This window comes from Daphnia pulicaria, chromosome 1, assembly GCF_021234035.1.
Source record: "Daphnia pulicaria isolate SC F1-1A chromosome 1, SC_F0-13Bv2, whole genome shotgun sequence".
Taxonomy (NCBI): Eukaryota; Metazoa; Arthropoda; class Branchiopoda; order Diplostraca; family Daphniidae; genus Daphnia; species Daphnia pulicaria.
In genome coordinates, this window is record NC_060913.1 from 22,495,598 (window position 1) to 22,517,785 (window position 22,188).

The 22,188-nt window shown below is 42.7% G+C and overlaps 1 protein-coding gene across 1 annotated transcript; it reads right to left on the reverse strand.

The window, feature by feature from the left end:
* Positions 1-16,234: 16,234 nt before the first annotated feature.
* Positions 16,235-19,531, reverse strand: LOC124312397. Its single transcript, XM_046776937.1, has one exon. The coding sequence runs from the start codon at positions 19,529-19,531 to the stop codon at positions 16,235-16,237; it is 3,297 nt and encodes a 1,098-aa protein (XP_046632893.1).
* Between the last annotated feature and the right edge of the window lie 2,657 nt (positions 19,532-22,188).

Genomic DNA, 22,188 nt, shown 5'->3' on the forward strand with positions numbered 1-22,188 from the left:
AACGACATCATACCACCCACAGACAGATGGCCTGGTTGAACGATTCAACAGGACACTCTGCGACATGCTTGCATGTTACGTAAATAAAGAACCGGGAGAATGGGACAAATATTTGCCTTTTGTCACCTTTGCATATAATACCGCCATCCAATCGACATTAAAAGAATGTCCGTTCTACTTATTCTTTGGTAGAGCACCCCTCTTACCAAACGATATAACAATTAACCCTCGATACAACACCAGATACGACGACCATAATGTGTATGCGGAGAAATGGGAAAACGCTAAGAAACTTGCAAGAGAACATTTATTTAAAGCACAAACAAAACAAAAAGAAAATTACGACAAAGGAACAAAGACCAGTAATTATACTGTTGGAGAGAAAGTGCTCTTGCGAGCTCCACCATCAGCAGGAAAATTCATAAATAGATGGAATGGACCTTTCATAATTACCAGAAGTTATTCAAACATCAATTACGAGATCGAAAGCTACCCAAGGACTAAGCAGAAACCGGTTGTAGTTCACAGCAACCGATTAAAACCATACACTGAACGAGTACCCGAAATCCCAGCTGAAATACAGAGAGAAAGAATGACCCAACCGGCAAAAGCAGAAGAAAAAGGACGAAATATCGCAGTAGGAGCACAACACCAGGACAAATCATCTCAATGCAACCAGCCAGTAAAGCGAAGACGAGGTCGGCCTAGAAAAAACGATATAATTCCCCCTAAACCAAATCCTACCACTTATCCAAGCCGAAGGAACCCTACTCACCAAAATACCTTACGCCGCGATTCATCACGAAGAGACGCTGACTTCACACCTAACTACGCCCACATGCTGCCACAAAGAGATGAAACATACCGACGAAATTATCCCAATACAAGAGCTACAAGATCACAGGCGCGATATCAACAAACCCAATATTCTTATGACACAGATTCCGATAACATATGCACTCCAGTCATCCCCAAAAGAGACGTACCAGACATTGCAGTGACACGAAACGGAGACGGACAATTTGTTTATCACATACCTGTAGCCAAAAAACCATACCATTCCTACCGTGACAACCAACGGCAAGACGGGACATCACATCGTGACGAGCACTACCTTCCTCGCCACCGCCCACATGACAGAGCATACTCACAACAGACCAGATACAACTTACGACAACGATTTTAAAAACTAAAAAAAAAAAAAGAACTTCCCTGTAAATATTTACCTTATTTCCAAACAGATGGCCATTTATATAACCGGACTCATCTGCTTAACAATCACCGTCCACACCGTTAGTAATCTGTATATGCCTGTCTGCGATTGCAACAAAGCCAAAACTAGAGGAATACTTGACGTCAATCGACCCTATTATTGCCAGCCAAACAAAGCAGCCACCCAGCACAACCGGCGCTTTGACACCAATTATACGCTGGTGACCAAACAACAGCCAACCACAACCTGGAAAGGATGGTCATGCAAGCAATGGATCAAATCGAAGAAGATCGTTGGATCTTTTTGGATAGGATCCTTTGATACGACTTATAACCAAGAAACACACCTAGTAACCCCGTTAGAATGTTGGGAGATGGTAAATAATCGAAAATGTGGAGAAAACGCCATGCAATCCGGCGCGACAAGTCTAAGCTTCACCTCTTCACCCGTCGGAGAAGGAAAATGGTATGCTACCAGAGAATATCACGTCCTAAATTGCATAGCAGAAGAAATCACACTTAGACAAGAAACACAAGAAGGACCGATCGAGAGCCCTTTCGGAATGCTTAATGCAACCCATGCAGACCGACAATTCACACATAATCACAACACCATAGTATGGGGTGAATTGAAGCACACCGATGCTGGAACCACAACACTCTTACACGGAACGGCTTATGTGGAATTTACACAAACTAGCGAAAAGAATAACATCAGTCGCCTCATAGACAATACGCGTCAAATAGAAATAACATTCTTCAACAATCCAGACGCTAGTGAACCAAAACACCCTATATTTGCAGTTGAAGGCGTACCAAAAACATTTTTGTCATTCCCAGACACCACAAACAAAATGCTTTTTCGTATCTATGCAAACGTATTTGTACCATGTAAAATTTCAAACAACACGAAATCAACGCTATGCCGAACACTACTGCAAGTAAAGGAATGGACAGAGTCACCCGAACACCGAATAAGGAAGTCGATAAATTCAGAAATCAAATTCCTCTTGACACACGACGACGAGGAAGCAGCTGCCGGAAAGCGCCTCTATAGCATATCTTATGCATGGGGAACGCTACAGCTTGGCACACCCAGGATGATACCCAGCCAAGACAAAACCAAAATTGAAAAAGAAGTCCAAGTATTCATAACATATGATTTAAACAGACCAGCAAGAGGAATAGAGCTATATAGTGTTATGGATCCAACCAAGCCATTACCAGACGGACGACATTTCGAATATATAGTAGACTACACCATACGCATCAAACAAACACCCTTTTGCATGGTAGCATTAAACAATTCTTTTATATCGTTCAAAAACTGCACCGAAAAGGTGTCACACTGGATTTACGACCAACAAACAAATCAAATAATCTGTGAAGAGAACCATTTGTGCCTGACAGCAATCGAACTTTTCAACAAGATTGAAATGTCCTTGATCTTGACTGCTTGTAGTCAGGGTCAAGAGATATTAACAGCGCAACAGTGGGTCTTCGAGCGGATTAACGTAAACCCAGACATTATCGAAAATTTCCCCGACACAACGCTAGACGAAATGGAAACATTCCGCCTAAAACAACGGAGAGCAGTGACCACTACTATTAATTCACCAATTTTCGGAGGACTACTTAAGGTCAACCAAGGACAAGGAAACATCGTATGGGACCTTATCAACTGGGGACTATTGCAAACAGGAGAAGACAAAAACAAGAAATGCATAACGTATCACGGACTAGGGAACCCCCTAACATTGGAGACATGTGACCAAAATTGGGTTCGCTGTCAAGAAAGTTTGAGAAAATATATCACCAGCAACGACCCGTTAGTTCAAACCCAGACATCTGTAGCAAACTGCAGCAACGCCGCGACCACTGGACAAGCTCTAGAATACGCATCAGATTTCACAATTCGACCATTTAATACAAATAACTGCATAAAGGCGAACAGCACTATGTTAACCCTAGAACAATGTGCAGACACCAGTTCAATCTGGGGAACTTTTGACCACACCGGACAGTTTATGGCTTCAGACAGAACCGGCCTAGAAACACCTGGAACGAATCGGAAATGCCTAACAACCAGAAATGGGAGACTAGGCTTAGGCCACTGTCACGACAGAATACGACGTCAGCATTTCTCTTTTGAATATAAAAACCCACATCAGACAAAAACCTTGTCCGCCGCAGCTATTATAGCTTGGCATACAGAACAACAATTAAATGACAAACCATTGGATAAACTGCCACCCATAATACGACGTGACACGGAGGACAAAGTTCAAACTAACAAAATTCCAACCGAAAATTCCAATCAAACAATACGACAATCCAACGCGTCCAACATAAATCAATCACCGTCACCAGCTATAAAACCGATATCAATAAACACAACAGCAAAGGCAACGACAGGCACAACTAGCGTCAAACCACCCACCCCTAAAACAACTACTATCACTACCCCAAAACCCACTACCACTACCCCTAAAACAACCCCTTCCACGACCACAAAACCCACTACCACTACCCCTAAAACAACCACTACCACTACCACTAAACCTACCACTACAACTAAGCCTACCACCAAACCTACATCGCCAATAAAAACAGCAAACAGTACAATAAAGGAACCAATAAAAAATGTAACATCTACACTCACAAAAGCGATACAAATAGAAAATCAATTACTTGATAAAAAACCGACGGAACCTCCGAAGGTAAACATAACGTCACCCCCGGCGAAACCAACGACAGTAGCACCATTGACAACATCAACAATTCGACCACTAGAGAAAAATTCGTCCACAGAAAAACAAGTAGACTCACCTAAAAATCCTACCAATACTACAGTTGAAAAGCCGACGGAAAAATCAAAAACGAATGAAACCGACACCTCAAATACGCCAGCAGGAACCGAAACGGCTGATAATAACGACTCAGACAACCAAGCAGACGACAGCACAGAAAAATTGACGTCCTTGCCAAAGGACATCCAAGAATTTAACCAAATTTTGCAATTTCAAATCGGAAAAATGCATGAACAGTACAAACAACGAATTGAAACAGAACACGAAAATAGATTAGCCAAGGAAATACGAGAAATGTATTGTCAACTTTCAAATATGAAGAAAATCCAAGCAATAATCCTATCCCAAACTAACGGCATCCTAGCCGCAGCAGCTCTAGGCCTGCCCGTTTGTAGCAGAATACAAGGATTTGGACAAACCATGGTATTGCAGCAGTGCGCAATTAAAACAATATCATTAACAGCAGTAGAAACGCAGTGCGGATTTCAACCATATTTTACATACGCTGAAGGAAACTTTACAATCGGAATGGACGGCTGGTCTATACATCCATATTCCGACTGCTTTTGGAAATCCCAATTCGTAAATTTGAACGGAAACCCTTTTTCATGGGAGCATAATGGAAGTTACGGCGAATGGGTAAAACAAAAACCAACCATTCACACGACCCATCTAGATTTAATCGCCGAATTTGAAGAACTTAAGCTTAACGATTTCGACTTCGCATTAAAAGCCCACCCCGCCCATAACGTAATGGAGATGGAGCAGTTGAATATCTTAAATGATTTAGTAGGACGACTCCACGAAACCAAATCAAAAGCACTATCAGATATCGTAGTGACAGCAGAACAGGACAATACTATCGGATCCATGTTTTCCTGGTTCGATACTTTAAAAATAATGGGACTTTGCACTGCAGGAATCATCATTTTCCTTATTACTTTACGATTAATCCTAGCATGCAAAATAGCACCCCGCATTAAAAAACAAATGAGACGTAAAATGCGCAAGGCGAAGAAAAAGTGCGCGATGGACCCAGTACCGGCTCCACCCAGTTTAAATCCCGATTTATCGGAATCAAGATCAAGTAGTGCTACGACAGAAGAGTTATTTGTGCAAATCAACCACGAAGAAATTGGTTCACCAGACCAGTATGGAAGCAGTGCCCTCATAATCGACGAAAGCGTGAGAGATGACGACGATCCGCTGGCAGAAAATAGCGCTAGCCCACCCGAGACGCCTCGGACGGCCAAACAACAACAACCTTTCACCGTAAATTGTCCGAAGAAAGCAGCAGCCGAAACTACAACTAATGTATGTACAGAACCAACTCAAAAATCTTGTTTAAACTGTATGCTGAAAACCTACGCTGCCCAGACGGCAGGCAGGTCACAGCAGATAAGAGAAGAGATTGTCGCCATCACGGATTTAGAGAACAATAACGTTTCATTTTCAATGATAAATGCACCACGTGAGCATTTAAGAACTTTTTTACGGAAACGAATCGGCTACCCAAGACCAGTAGGCGCCAATAACTTCTTAAATGTTTTATTTGGAGATGGAAAAACGTTCCTTCACGGAAGTATCTTAAGTAAAAAGTACGATATAACTGAGCTACTCCTATTTAATGGAGCTGACGTAAATATTAAAGAAGACGGTAGAACCATCTTGCACAGAGCCGCAGAGCTTAACGACACCCTGCTTTGAAAAATTGCACTTTCATACAGCGCAGACCTATCTCAGTTTAACGAGATTGGTGAAACCCCAATGTTAGTTGCAATAGCTTTCAGTAGTCCGGACGTATTAGCCATACTATACAGAAATACGACAGAATACCAGCTCTCAGCAAACGGGGAAACTATATTGCATTATGCCGCAAGGTATAATAACGAAAGAGTCACGAAATTTGCGTGCGAAGGCCAAAAACCAATCGATATAAGCCAAACATCCACACACGAGCAAAGAACAGCTTTACATGTTGCAGTTCTGGAATCACGCGTAGAAATTGTTAAGATCTTATTAGCAAATGGAGCAGTCGACGACGTAGCAGATTCAACAGGGCATTTTGCCTATGAATATATTACGGACGGCAAAATTAGAGACCTTTTTGTTCACCACAAAATGCGGATCGAAACAACCGTAACCGTGATAATAGGTAAACGAAAGCGTTCCCCGGAAGATACTATTCCAGCCTTCAAGAAACCAACAACGCAAATCGAAAGGAGCGACAACCCGCTCTTACGGGATCTACTTTGCGAAGAACAAAAGCAGACGTCCACCCAGCCATTACGTCGCGAGATTGAACGTTTCGCCCTCTACGACCCAAACGACGGCAAAACTAACACCTATATGTATTTAGTATCCACCGGTTTCGCTAGGGAAATTTTAATTACCGATTCGTTACCTATTGAGCCACCACTTCCATGCAATTATCAGCGCCCAGATTTCCAGGGACGAGCCCCCAAAATTGTATACACAATTAACAACCCCAGGGAATACCAGCTTCACATAACTCTTTTAAACGCGGCCTACTCACGCCGAACGTGGTATTTTGCAATCGAACCTGTTACAAGCGTGATTTGTATGAAGTCTACTTATGGGAGAGAAATAACATAACTCGAAGCCTACAGGAAATAGAGGCTCGAAAGAAATTAAAACAAAAACAGATAATGAAAATGAAACAAGTAGAACTATTAATCTGATATTTAGTTACGTCCCCAAAACAGCATACAATGTAAGCAAGATTCTTGCTTTGAATTTATTTTTTTTTAAGTATCAATTTTCGGCCAAGTCCTATCAATTATCGCCGGATCGACTCTTGATTCAAAGCTCTGGCAATATTTAAAGAAAAAAAAGAACACATCATTTGCAACAAATTTGTGGAATTTAACCACATCTCATAATAGCCCGAAAATTAATTTCATCTCTTCAGTAGTCAAACATTTCCTTAGTTGACCGACAGTCATATTAGAGTATATAGACAACTCTTTAAATAGACCAGAAAAAAACATTACGCAAATGACGGAAGAATACAAGAAAATTTTTCCTTGATGACCTCTGCAGTCACCGCAATTTGATTCATTGGCGGAATATAAAAAGCTAAACGCTTAAAAGAAAAAAAACGCAGAAAAGTATAGGCCTAGCCTTTTATTAAACATCCCAAGAAAATAGTTCATTACAAACAGAACAAAAAGTTTTAAAGATTATTTGCATGGGGAGTCCTCTAATCTTTCAGTCCTCTTTTAGCCAAGGAGTCACCCTTGTTGTGGTGCGAAGGAACGTGAGACTGAAAATCAGAATAAAATGAAATTACTTTACTGTCACGGTAAAAACGAGAGTCAAAAAGGAAACCCCTTCAGTTCCAAGAAAAAATATTGGCGAAAGCATACAATACTATCTTTCCCACTATTATGTGCAATTTGTTATTTCCTCAATACCAGGGAAACCCCTGTTTGGAGTTCCACTCGTTGAATACAATTCTATGTTGACAAGTGAAAGTACGTTGAATGTCAATGTTCAACGTTTCCGGCCCGTACACATATTAGAGTATACGGACAATTTTTTTTATTAGCACAGAAAAAAAGGCTTTAATTGCAGAATTTAAAAAAAAAAAAAAAACATGACGAATGCATAACCTTTTATTAAGTATCCCAAGAAAAAATCAGTGCAACATAAAGGAAAAGATATAAAAAAACAGAAGAAATAAGACAAGAAAGAAGATAAGGCCGCTAACAAAGCTGTCAATAAGGACGTGGTCGACGTCGCCGATTAATAGGCAGTTGCAGCAGAAGATCCTCAAAAACAGTTTCTGCTTGAATAGTATAATACATATTCGCCCGATGACGACTGCGGTAGGGCTCAGGCATATTGGAGTAGTGACGAATGAGCTGCGCCGCCAAAAGATGACGCGGCTCATAAACACTCATGAAATTCTCAATCCGAGCAGACTCTTCAAGCTGCCGCCGATTTTCCCAAATCGACAAACGATCCCCGGCATGAAAAGACAATTTCTCTGGATACAAAACAGCACGGCGTGATGACGGATAACAAACGTCAATACCCGATTCCGCATACCACAAGAATCGGGCCTGATGAAAAGATAAAAGATCGCGGTATTTGGCATAGCCGGGATAACGGCTAAACAAGAAACAAAAAAAAAAGCAACAAATAAAAAAATACGGAATTAAAAAATATATATATATATAAAATAAAAGGTCTACTTAAGGCCTACTAAAAAATTAAAAAAAAATAAAAATAAAAATGTTTTAATTTTTGCTTACTCGTAATAAAAGTCGAGTAAATCGACGCACTGGAATATACAATCAGGAAAATTCCCAACGTCAACATCAGGAAAAATCGCCTGAGCGAAAAACAAGTGAAGAAAAAAGGCACGTCGACGGGGACACAAAGGAAGCCACTGAGTTACCGCCTCAGACATCGACGGAACAGCAAAAGCACTTATTACGAGACGCAGAGTTTTTTCTACTCTGTCCAAATTTTGAACAACAGCCTCAAATTTTAGTTGGTGACTCATCTTGCCAAAAGAAGCGGAGACACTAAATAAAATATTGGCGAAGCAATAATATCGACAATTTTCTTCTGGCTTTTGTCTCAGTTTGTTGAAATTTTTCCCTCTATTAATTTTGTCTCCTTTCCTTTTTTATTTTTGGAACATGGGAAATATGGAAGAAATCGGGACTTTACGCATCACATCTACCCCCGCCAAATTCGACTCGGACGGCTGTCAAGACCTGTCACTCCAAGTCGCCGCGGGGGGGGGGGAGGGGAACAGGCCTAAACAAATATTTGTTGTCCCTAAATATATGTATCCTTTATACCTTATTATTAGAGGACTAATTCTTTCCCTTAGAAAAGGGGAAGGATACAGAGCCCACACACTGGTGGTGGAAATTTTATGCATACCCCAACTATTCAATTATTTAGTTTAAAAATGGTAACGGTAACTGATTTTTAAATCATACAACATGTTTTATGTTGGGGTGGGCAGAGTCTTTTACGATGGGACCCCCAATGGTTTGACAATTGTTGGCTTATATCTAAAAGCGTTCAGGCTTTTAGTTGTGTCTCAAATTCTAATATTTTTATCTTTTCTTCGATACAATATAGCCTTTTAGGCTTGCTTTGTTTCTTTTACTTCCCTCAGCCCTTTGGCTGGTTTTATATCTATTTTCTCTATTAATGTCTTGCAACATTTATCTTTTTGTGGGACACTCTATTTCAATGATCTGATCCATTGTTCTTTTTCTAACTTCTCTTTCATTATTTTTCAAAGTTATGCTTTCAATTTATACAATTATCCTTTGGTAATGGAATATGCCTAAATCAACAATTAGAGGACTAATTCTTTCCCTCAGAAAAGGGGAACGAATGTAATGAGCCAAAATAGCCCGGGGACGGAGCGCGAACTGACAGCGGGAAGATTGACAGCAAGAGTCGAGCTCATTAGTTATCTGTCATTTACGATTATAATTATGTTACACACCCGCGCTTGTCACTCATCAGACCCATGATCATACCGTGCGCAATCCGTATAAATACTCCCCAATCTGTAGCAGTAAGTCAGAGTTCTCTCAGCTCTCCTTCAAGCTCCAGCTCCAGAAGTAAGATCACCCTTCTCATACTCTCTATTGTGTACTTGTATACGTATATGTGCTGTAGTTAATACATGGTGGACAAGAAAAGATCTCTACACAACTTCAAGTGCTGAGCTGTTCTCTGATGTGCTCTACCGTGCTCTGGCGTGCACTGGCGTGCACTGGCGTGCTCTGGCGTGCTCTGGCGGGCTCTGGCGTGCTCTGGCTTGCTCTGGCTTTTTCTGGCGTGCATTGACAAGCTCTGGCGTGCTCTGGCGTATACTGACGTGCTCTTGTGTGAATTGGCGTGTACTGGCGTGCACTGGCGTGCACTGGCGTGCTCTGGCGTGCACTGGCGTGCTCTGGCGTGCACTGGCGTGCTCTGGCGTGCACTGGCGTGCTCTGGTGTGAATTGGCGTGCTCTGGCGTGCACTGGCGAGCTCTGTCGTGCATTGGCGTGCTCTGGCGTGCATTGCCGTGCTCTGGCGTGCACTGGCATGCTCTACCGTTCTTTGGCGTGCTCTGGTGTGCACTGGCGTGCTCTGGTGTGCACTGGCGTGCTCTGGTGTGAATTGGCGTGCTCTGGCGTACTCTGGCGTGCACTGGCGTGCTCTGGCGTGCTCTGTCGTGCTCTGTCGTGCTCTGCTATGCAGAACTCAAGTGCTTGACAATAGAAATCCACTACCCGACAATAGAACTCAAATAACTTGAATAATTTTTAAAAATTCAAGTGCTGTGATGTGCGTTTTTCTAAAAATTTTTGTTCATGATTAGCTCTATAAATTTTTTGATTCAATAGACTTGAAATGGTGTATTGTACATTGATTTACACATCCTGTAATTAAAAAATGGTTTTAACAATTGAAAAAAATAATATAGCAACTTCAAGTGCTGAGCTGTTCTCTGCTGTGCTCTACCGTATTCTGGCGTGCATTGACGTGCTCTAGCGTGCTCTGGCGTGCTTTGGCGTGCTCTGGTGTGAATTGGCGTGCACTGGCGTGCACTGGCGTTCACTGGCGTGCTCTAGCGTGCACTGGCGTGCTTTGGCGTGCACTTTCGTGGATTTTCTTGCTCTGGCGTGCACTGGCGTGCTCTGGCGTGCATTGACGTGCTCTTGAAGGCATTGGCGTTCTCTGGCGTGCTCTGGTGTGAATTGGCGTGCTCTGGCGTGCACTGGCTTGCACTGGTGTGAATTGGCGTGCTCTGGCGTGCACTGGCGAGCTCTGTCGTGCACTGGCGTGCTCTGGTGTGCATTGACGTGCTCTGGCGTGCACTGGCGTGCTCTGGCGTGCACTGGCGTGCCCTGGCGTGCATAGACGTGCTCTGCTATGCAGAACTCAAGTGCTTGACAATAGAAATCCACTACCCGACAATAGAACTCAAATAACTTGAATAATTTTTAAAAATTCAAGTGCTGTGATGCGTGTTTTTCTAAAACTTTTTGTTCATGATTTGCTCTATAAATTTATTGATTCAATAGACTTGAAATGGTGTACTGGACATTGATTTACACATCCTGTAATTAAAAATGGTTTTTACAAGTGAAAAAAATATTATAGCAACTTCAAGTGCTGAGCTGTTCTCTAATGTGTTCTACCGTGCTCTGGCATGCAATGGCGTGCTTTGGCGTGCCCTGGCTTGCTCTGGCGCGCATTGACATGCACTGGCGTGCTCTGGCGTGCACTGGCGTGCACTGGCGTGCTCTGGTGTGAATTGGCATGCTCTGGCGTGCACTGGCGTGCTCTGGCGTGCACTGGTGTGCTCTGGCGTGCTCTGGCGTGCTCTGGCTTGCTCTGGCGTGCATTGACGTGCTCTGGCGTAATCTGGCGTGCTCTGGCATGCACTGGTGTGAATTGGCGTGCACTGGCGTGTTCTGCTGTGAATTGGCGTACTCTGGCGTGCTCTGGCGTGCACTGGCTTGCTCTGGCGTGCAATGACGTGCTCTGGCGTGCACTGGCGTGTTCTGGCGTGCACTGGCGTGCTCTGGTGTGAACTGGCGTGCTCTGGCGTGCACTGGCGTGCTCTGGCGTGCACTGGCGTGCTCTGGCGTGCATTGACACGCTCTGGCGTGCACTGGCGTGCTCGCGTGTACTGGCGTGCTCCGGCGTGCACTTGCGTGCTCTGGTGTGAATTGGCGTACTCTGGCGTCCACTGGCGTGCTCTGGCGTGCTCTGCTATGAAGAACTCAAGTGCTTGACAATAGAAATCCACTACCCGACAATAGAACTCAAATAACTTGAATAATTTTTAAAACTTCAAGTGCTGTGATGTGCGTTTTTCTAAAACTTTTTGTTCATGATTTGCTCTATAAATTTATTGATTCAATAGACTTGAAATGGTGTACTGGACATTGATTTACACATCCTGTAATTAAAAAATGGTTTTAACAAGTGAAAAAAATATTATAGCAACTTCAAGTGCTGAGCTGTTCTCTAATGTGTTCTACCGTGCTCTGGCGTACAATGGCGTGCTCTGGCTTGCTCTGGCGTGAATTGACATGCTCTGGCGTGCACTGGCGTGCACTTGCGTGCTCTGGCGTGCACTTGAGTGCTCAGGGGTGCACTGGCGTGCTCTGGCGTCCATTGACGTGCTCTTGCGTGCACTTGCGTGCTCTGGCGTGCACTGGCGTGCTCTGGCGTGCACTGGCCAGCTCTTGCGTGCACTGGCGTGCTCTGGTGTGAATTGGCGTGCTCTGGCGTGCACTGGCGTGCTTTGGCGTGCTCTGTCGTGCTCTGGCGTGCTCTGCTATGCAGAACTCAAGTGCTTGACAATAGAAATCCACTACCCAACAATAGAACTCAAATAACTTGATGATTTTTAAAAATTCAAGTGCTGTGATGTGCGTTTTTCTAAAACTTTTTGTTCATGATTTTGTAAAGGTTGACCCAACACAATCATTGTGTCACCGATACGAAGAACTTAAATACTATGAGGCGACTTTACTCACAATGCCAAAGTGAAGTGTCTAAGACCGACGGGAATAATTAAGGCTAAACAATGTATTGATAACGGACAGATCATACAATAAGGTGAACTAATAATATTAAAAAATGAGACGATAAATAAGTGAGACAATACTACTTGTATGGAGAAAATGTGGTAGCGGGCTGAGCGGTTAGGCTTGTCGAGAAACGGCAAGTTTCGAGGTACAGTTGGAAAATGGCACTTAGCTTAAATAACAGGCACTGAGCACAAGGGAAAATATAACTAATACAATACCAAAAAGGAGAGTGCGACTGGAACACAATGGTAGTGTGAATGCCGTGGAAGAATGCAGTGCAGAATAACATTTACATACAGTTTTTATACTAATTCTGGCTGCACGGTTAGCATAGGCCTAGAGAGGAAGTATAGGGAGCAGACATGTTTAGGCCTAGAGAGGATAGTATAGGGAAACGTGAGCAGACACGTTAAAACATGGTCAGAGCGGAGACGGACGAAAAGGGAGTTTGTTATTGAAAAGCGTTGAAGGAAAAAGGAAAATATATTTATATAGTGTCATAAAAGATAAAAGTACGCCTAAAGTTAATATAGCAAAAAGGGAAAGGGGATAGTAAAAAGGGAAAGGGATGGTGCGAGTTGGCGGCAGAGATGGGAAGAGTTGGCGGCAGATGGGGCACGTTGGCGGCAGAGATGGGGCGAGTTGGCGGCAGATTCAAATGGTAGCAGCCTCCTCTGGTATGAGATGGAGTATAGCGGAAGCGACATCTAGTAGTCGACGTTAGAGATTGTCATGTAGAAAGGGAAAGTAACAGAAAAACGGGAGTCGACCGAGCGTTCTGTTACATCGCTCCCGGCCCTATGAGATTACGTCACGGAATCTAAACATCAGACGGATCGTATTCGGAATGATTCTGATCATCATCCAAGTAAGATCCTTTGAAGTGGTCAAATTTTTCTTTTAAATATTGCAGCAGTCTCAAAGCTCCGCAACAATTTGTAGCGATGCCAATGGCCACGCCGAAAATAAGGGCACAAATTAGAGTGACGATAAGAAGGAAGAGACGGAAATTCCCAAAAGCTGTGTTGGTTTTTTCAATCGCCGTAACAATGATGTTGGATGCATCAATGGTAGTATCTTGTGAAGGTCCTTTTGCAGAATGTTCGTTGATTGAGGCCGTCAGGTCGGCTATGATATCCATTGGGCTGGTCTGTGAGTCAGCATACGCAGGATTTGAACGTTGATGATATTCGAAGAAAGTAACATCAGTGTAGCGAAAAGCGTCTGCCAAATCACGTCGAGGAACGACGAGAGAAGTCTCAACAGGCTCCCAAGTATTATTGCGGAAGGCGTGGAGACGATCATTAAAATTCACTGTCCCGCTAGTTCAATAACAAGAAGTGAAATTTGTCAGTTCCCATCCGGTCCGGCTGACAGTGAAATTTTTTGAAGCGAGGCTGTGCGCCACAAAAAGTGATTTCAGTAGTAAATTTGACAGGAATGGGTGTGCACTGAATAGCTGACACATCCGGTGCTGTTAGCACTACTTGCGCGTGTTTGATGTGATGTTGTTCTTCGGATGATGCGAACTTTGATGAACAGTTAATAATGATGAGGAGCAACATGATTTGGGATTAATGGAATACGCGTTTAACATATGCAGAGTAGTTGTAAGTTAAGGAATTTTAAGTATAGGAATAAGTAATAATAAATAAGTAAGTTAAAAATAGTAAGAGGAAGGGGGCGGGGAAGAGAGCCGTGAAAAGAACAAGGCGAAAAAAAAGGACATATTTTTATCATAGAAAAAAAAAGTGAAAGGTATAATTAACACTATATTGAGGACACCTGGCTGTTTCCTTTCCCCAAGAAATGTTTTACCAAAATACGGAAGAGAAAAATAGAGAAGGTAAAAAGGCAATTGTCTGGGGAGTTGGACATTTTTTCCGCGAACTTATCGGTGGATGATGGGAGGGTGAAGGAAGTAAACAATATACCGATGGGACATATCGATTTTAGTATCTTTTCGGCTTTCGACGAGTGGAGGAGTGTGTTGAGAGATGTGGAAAAAGGAGCATATAAATATATATCCACCCAAAAGATTACAAAGAGAAAAATGTTTCCAAGTTCATTGACGTGATTTGTGTGAAAGTGATATGTGAATATATGAGATTGCATGGATAGTAGGGTGTTTTTTTTTATTGTTTTTTTTGTTTTGATTTGTTTCGTTTGGTCAGGTATCGCTATGCATTTGATTGTAAATGGCAAGTATGCATACATTTTTTGTTGTTGTTTGCTATTTTTTTAAATATATTTTGATTATTCTTTTTACTTTAATCATTTTTTTTCTACTGTTTCTTTTTTTTTTGTTTTCTTTTTTTTTATGATAAAATAATACCCTGATAAGCTACAAGTTAAATCTACACCAAATTGAATAATTTTTTACAAATTCAAATTTTGAAGCACTTAGCAACTGAGTTATAATTTACTGGCTTAGTACATAGCAAAAAAGTGCAAAACCCAGTAATGGATTGCTTCTTTTTGATTTTTTTTTTGAAATTCTGTTAGTTCTAGTATTTGTTAGTTCTAGTTTTTCTGTTTTTTAGAAGTTATTTTTTTTTATTGAAATGGTTTTTGACTGATATTTTTTCTTATATACGGGCCGTGAATACCCGACTACAGGAAAAGAGAAATTTTTTTTTCACTTCATACTTTCAAAAGTATGCATATTGATTCTATTTTTTTTTGTGAAGAACTATACTGAACATATCTTTCTAATACATTTTTTTTTCTAAACTTCCGCAATTAAACGCGATTTCGGCTTGATAGCCGACCTCGGTCGTAAACGCGGACGTTCAATAGGGTTTGGAATATTTTCGTTATTGTTAATAATTGTGACGACGGGAGATAAGGGACGGGGGTGAGGTATGTTTACGGGTGGGTTATCAAATTCTATTTCGTCCTGATTGAAAAGAGGAATATCTACGTCGTCGTTTAGCTCGACTGAAATATCATTACTAGGTATATTAATTACAGGGGGATTGAAATCAAGAGCAGGTTCAGTCTCTACTGGATCAACAGAGTTATTTTCCTCAATACTTTCAATATCAGATTCATCATGGGAATCCCAATCAGTCTGAGTGGCTATTTGTTTACGAAAACGTTCTCTCGGTTCGACTGTTGACTCCATGTCAGGCATGGGTTCATCAGTCCATAACATCGTTTTGTCGAAAATACTGATCTTCGACACTAGTTAAGAAAGAGAAAACGTCGTCGCAACTATGCAACGCTAGTTTAGGAAAATAAGATTGTCGTCGCAACTATGCGACAAGTGATTGAGAGACTTTTGCTACAATTCAAACTTTGTATTTAACAAGAGTGAAAAGAGATGACCGTAGTCAATGACGATGTAAAAGAATCTGAGACAAGTCGCTTCAAACATGAGAAAAGAGATGAAACGTTTTGGGGGGAAATTGGGAAAAACCGGCGCAACATCCTTGATGATACGCGGAAGACCTTGATGAAATACTACGAATAAAAATATGAAAACAATACTTAGAAATAGTAAGGCCCTGCACTAGTTTCTAGTACATGCCTTATACGTGAGAACCTGACTGTTACAATACTAAGAAATAGAGGGTCGGAAATTTCCGACATACACCCGGCGGAAAGAAAACAAATTATTCTTCAATGATGCTCTCTAAATATGCGATGTTCTTAATTTTCTCCGACGCTTGACGTGCAGCTTGGCGCGGAATCCGTCCGGATGGTGATCGGCTTTCGTTGATGATGCATCTAGGTTGGATGTTTGCATCTTGCGTAGTTGTAGATGAATTTTCTGAAACTTCTACTGGATATAGCTTATTGATAGGACGGCTAGTACGCCCGGTGGCCGTTTTCAATTCAGCAGATCGTACTTGTCCATCTCCTCCACGATTGATGCTTTCAATGATGGCTAGTTTCCAGTTGGCTCGTTTAGATTCACTCTGGATCTGGACGACATCTCCTACTTTGATGGTGCTTTTCATCGGTCCTTTAGTTTTTTGATGATGTTCCCTTAGCAAGGGCACATATTTCGAATTCCAGATTCTCCGAAAGGAACGAAGGATGTTTTGAGAGCGAAGATAGGCCTTAGTCATCACTTGTGGTTGCTGAGATGGTCCACCATAAGAGGGATCTAACAATTCTTCTTCCGCATCATAATGGTATGGCAATGTAGTCAATCGCTGGCCATACAATAAATGAGACGGAGTTAGTGGCTGGATGCAGTTCTCATCCGTAGAGATTTTAGTCAAGGAACGATCGTTTAAGATAGCTTCAATTTGTGTTGTGACTGTTTGTAGCTGAGTAAAACTTAGAATGGTTCGACCAACCATTTTACGGAGAGCAGTTTTTGTGAGCGCAATGAGTCTCTCCCACCATCCGCCGTACCATGGAGCGGCTTTAGGGATAAACTTCCAGAGAATACGCATTGCGGCTAACTCCTCTTGAACCTTTCGATGATTGAATAATTCTAGTAGATAATTGGACGCGTTCACGAAAGTCGAAGCGTTATCTGAATAAATCAAACGGGGAATCGGATGATGACCAGTGAACCGCTTGAGTGCGTTGCTAAACGATCCAGCTGTCATATCTTTGACGACTTCGAGGTGAATAGCGCGAGTTACACCACAGGTGAATAATAATATGTAGACTGAAATTCTTTCTCCTTTACTAGTGACTTGGATGGCTCCGGTGTAATCCACTCCAGTGATTGCAAAGGGATAATTTTCTTGAACGCTATCAGCTGGCAAGGAAGCCGGATAGGGATACCGATATGATGGGCCGGACTCTCGACGACACTTTGGGCAATTTCGACACAAAGCTTTAACTTGAGCTCGAGCTGACGGAATCCAATACTTTTGCATGAGATGAGCAATGGTAGAATCAACTCCGTAGTGAGCTATGCGTTGATGGACAGAAGTGATGATAAGTCGAGCCAGGACAGTCTTCTTGGGTATCAGTACTGGATGCTTCGCAGATTCCGATATTCCCGCGTTCTGGAGTCGACCTTTACACCGAATGATGCCACTTCCATCTAGAAACAGATCAAGTTGGGATACTAAGGAGGGTCGCCATGCTTCTTTCTTTCCTTGAAGATATTTTAATTCTTCCGCCAGATGCTTGCGCTGGAAAAAACGAATCCAGACATTTTCCGCATCTTGAAGTTCCAAGGCATTTAGAAGCTGGAGATTCCATGATTTTCGAGATGCGTCTTTCCTTTTGAGATTTGAGAGAAGACGATAAATTTGACCAGTGGTCCGAAGTAACATCTCCCAGCTATATATAGATGGGTCAATAATATTGCCGATTTCTTCCTCATCTTCTTTCTTTGATGAGACAGTGAGATGAACACTTCTTGACGTTTTAAACAGACTCACTGACCAAATAGGCCACTTCTTTCGATCGATCAGCCAATTCGGACCGGACCGCCAGAGACTAGATTTCTTGAATTCGGATAAAGTCGCTCCTCGCGACAGAATATCAGCTGGATTGTCCTCCGATGGCAAATATCTCCATGTTGCGGCATTCTGTTGAGTAAACTCTCTGATCTTTTTGACCCGATTTGTAATGAATTGACGAGGATGGCCTTCAGACTTGGAGATCCAAAAATGAATGATTTGGCTATCGCTCCAAAGAAATATTTTCATCCGGATGCCGTTCTTCTTTAAAGCTGCTATGATGGTCGTGGCTAGAAGAGTGCCGAGATAAGCAGCCATCAATTCCGCTTCTGGAATTGAGATCTCTCTCTCTCCTTCCCGCTGGCTATCCTTGATAGGAGTAATGCGTGCTTTCGACATCACAAATGCGGTTTGCTCCTTGTAGCAAAGATATGCGACGGCTCCATAGGCGTGCCGACTCGCATCGCAGAATAGATGCAGCTCTTGAACAGCGTCCACTGATCCGAAATAGGACCTTGGCAATGACATCAACTGCTGGTCGACTGCGACGTTTATTGAATCCACGATCTCCTTCCAACGTTTCAGGTGATCGGCAGACAATTCGTCGTCTATTTTGATATCTGCTAGGCAAATATCTTGAAGAAGAATCTTCGATGAAGTGCCCAATGGTGTGTAAAAACCAAGGGGATCGTAGAAGGCTCCATTTCCTTTCAGGACGTCTCTTCTTGTCGCGACATCGGCTGCTGAGAGATGAGGCGGTTGAACGTTTAGCGTATCCTTTTCTCGATTCCAAATCAAACCAAGAGTTTTTGATAGACGCGATGGGTCCGTTGACCCTCCCTCCGCCAAACTTTTTTCAACAGCACCGTCACTGAATCCCCAAGCTTGCAGGGGAAGATGAGCTTCATTCATGATTCGATTGGCTTCAGTGAAATAATTAAGAGCAGCGCTGGGGCTCTCACAGCCAGTTATGATGTTGTCGACGAATACACTTTGCAGTATATCAGCAGCGATTTCAGAAGTCGATTTCTTTAGATGATGCATCATCACCGCGTTAAGGATGAAAGGTGATGACTTAGCTCCAAACGGCACCACTCTGAACCTGTAGACGGCTAGTGGAGACTCAGGGTTGGTTGGATCTTCCAACCAAAACCAACGAAGAAAATCGCGATCGGCCTTGTGCAGATTGATATGATGAAATGCCTTTTCCACGTCAGCAACGATGCCGATGGCATGAGAGCGGAAGTTGATTAAGATTTGAGTTTGGTCGTTGTGCAATGGTGCACCAGCTTCGACACAGTCGTTAAAACTAACTCCATTCCATCCTTTACATGAACAATTGTAAACAATGCGAATCGGAGTAGTAGCTGATTCCCTTTTGACATAATGATAAGGGATGTAATGGCAATTTTTCGCGAGCTCTGCTGCAGGAACTTTTTCAATAAAGTTGCGGTTGAGTTGTTCTTCGATTAGACGGGAAAACACGGCTAACATTTCTGGTTCTTTCGCTAAACGTTTAATAATGGCTCGAGTCATGTTCTGCACCATATTAAAGTTAGCAGGAAGCTCTTGATGTTCTGATTTCCATGGGAAACGGGCCGTATATTGGCCATTCGAACTCGATGCATTTGTCAGCATACTCAGCGGCTTCTTTGACATTCTCTTGATGAGGAAAAATTCCCATTTTTTCAAGGGACCAGAGGAAAGACAAGTCGTCGCAATCTACCGCTTGAATGTGGAGATTGATTGACTGTTTCGGTTTTGAGACGCGAACACTGTCCAGTGGTCCTGATACAAGATAGCCCAATTTTGAATTGACTGCTGTTGGTCCTTGACCGCGAATCGGGGCTTCATCTCCGATGAATTGCCAATAACAATCAGCTCCTATAAGGATGTCCACATGGAAAGTCTCTTGTCCAGTAAAGGGATGAGCGAGACGTAAATCTTTAAGATGCGCGAGATCTTGGAGATTCTTCCGATATCCGTCTTCCAATGGATTGACCAGAAAATCGATGACTATGGCTCGAACGATGATCGGTTGATTTTCAATGGTGACTATGACGAGCTCAACTAGTTCGTAATATTTTGGGGCAGTTGGGGCATTGGCGAATCCCGATAAAATCAGCAACTCTTTGTTTTTTGCACGAAGGCCTAACCGTTTGGCTGCGTCTCTCGTCATCCATGAACGTTGAGCTCCTTCGTCAAAAAGTGCGTTGACCTTTTCTTCGTGTTGTTGGGATTGAGCTCTGATGATAGCTGTTTTCAGGAAGACAAATGGATAGATGTCACACACACTGGAAGTTAGAGCTGTAGTTTGACAATGGTTCCCGCTGACTGCCGTTGGCAACGTCGAAGGATTACTGGGCTTTGCAGGACCGGAATGGAGGCTGGTATGATGACGAGCTCCACAAATTCTGCAGGATGCGAGTGATTGACAATCTTTACTTTGATGTTTCGGGCTGAAACAATTGGAACACAGTTTCTTATTTCCAACAAGTTTTTTCCTCTCTTCAACTGACGTCACTTGCTGACATTGAGTCACAGCATGATCTCCACTGCAGAAAACGCACGGGAATTTTTTTATTGGTCTCGAGTTACCGCTGAATAAATTAACAGTCTGCTTTCCGCCGTTATACTGCTGTTGATTTCTGCTGGATGGTTGTTGTTGATGAGGAAGAAAAGATGACTGGCCTGCTTCCATCACGCGAATTTCTCCTCTTAAAGCTTTTCGCAACTGCTCCAATGTCCATTCATCTTGATCGTGTTGACGAGCCACATTTTTCCGTATTTCAATGGGAAGCTTGTCCATCAGAATACAAACAAGTAGATCGCCATAGGTGTCGGGGGCTTTGCCCAAAGCTTCCAAACCACGAACGTATGATTCCAAAGAATCGTAAAACAGACGAAGACTTTAGAGATGTCCTTCCGGTTTCGAAAGAGTGTAAAGAGCTCGCATGTAAGCCGCCGTAATCTTGGGAATACTGCCGAAACGCTCTGTCAGCAAATTTACGAGCACGGGATAATTTTCATTAGACGGTGTGAGACCTGCAACCGTGCCGAGTACGTGGGCTCCAATTGACCCACAAGGTAATTAAATTTATTAATGTTGGCCAGAGTGTCATCAGAATGGATCTCCGCTTGAAAAGCCTGCCAAAACTGTCGCCACTGGAGAATCTCTCCATTGAAACGCGGAAGCGTGATTTTCGGTCGACTCGTTGCTCTTGCTGGCACAATGACTTGATGCGCTGGTACGTTGCCTTGCTGCCCTGGTGCTGGTGCATCATCTCGTCGATGATTTGGATCTGCAGCTTCAATTTCGCGCCTGATAACGTTGATTCGGTGTTGGTAAAGACTAAGCGCGTCTTGATATACAATGTTGACATCGTCCACCGCTGCAATGTCTGCCTCCAATGCGTCCGCTTGAGTCAAAGCATAAATTTGCTGATCCAAGTCTTCGATTGTTTGGTATCGTTCGTACAGCGCTTGATGTTTAGTTACCAGCTCGTGAAAGTTGTGGGGTGCATCGAGTTCTGCATTAGCAAAAACAGCTTCGAGTCGTCGGACGAGCGTCGTAGCTTGACCTCTGCTGCCTCCACGAAGCGATACAAGATGTGCTCTGTTGGCCATTTTCAATTAAACAGTTTGCTACCCTACGTTGTGTTGATTTTGATGAAATTAAAGATGCGATGACTGATGCGTTGAACAGCCTGCGATGAGTCGCCACACGTTGTCTGGCAGTGATGAACCCGAATCTTCCTTGATCCTGGTCACGGCACCAAAAATGTCGAAAATACTGATCTTCGACACTAGTTAAGAAAGAGAAAACGTCGTCGCAACTATGCAACGCTAGTTTAGGAAAATAAGATTGTCGTCGCAACTATGCGACAAGTGATTGAGAGACTTTTGCTACAATTCAAACTTTGTATTTAACAAGAGTGAAAAGAGATAACCGTAGTCAATGACGATGTAAAAGAATCTGAGACAAGTCGCTTCAAACATGAGAAAAGAGATGAAACGTTTTGGGGGGAAATTGGGGAAAACCGGCGCAACATCCTTGATGATACGCGGAAGACCTTGATGAAATACTACGAATAAAAATATGAAAACAATACTTAGAAATAGTAAGGCCCTGCACTAGTTTCTAGTACATGCCTTACACGTGAGAACCTGACTGTTACAATACTAAGAAATAG

Bases quoted from the DNA above. Each gene is read 5' to 3' on its own strand.
- LOC124312397 (XM_046776937.1), bottom strand. From the start codon at position 19,531: ATGACTCGAGCCATTATTAAACGTTTAGCGAAAGAACCAGAAATGTTA.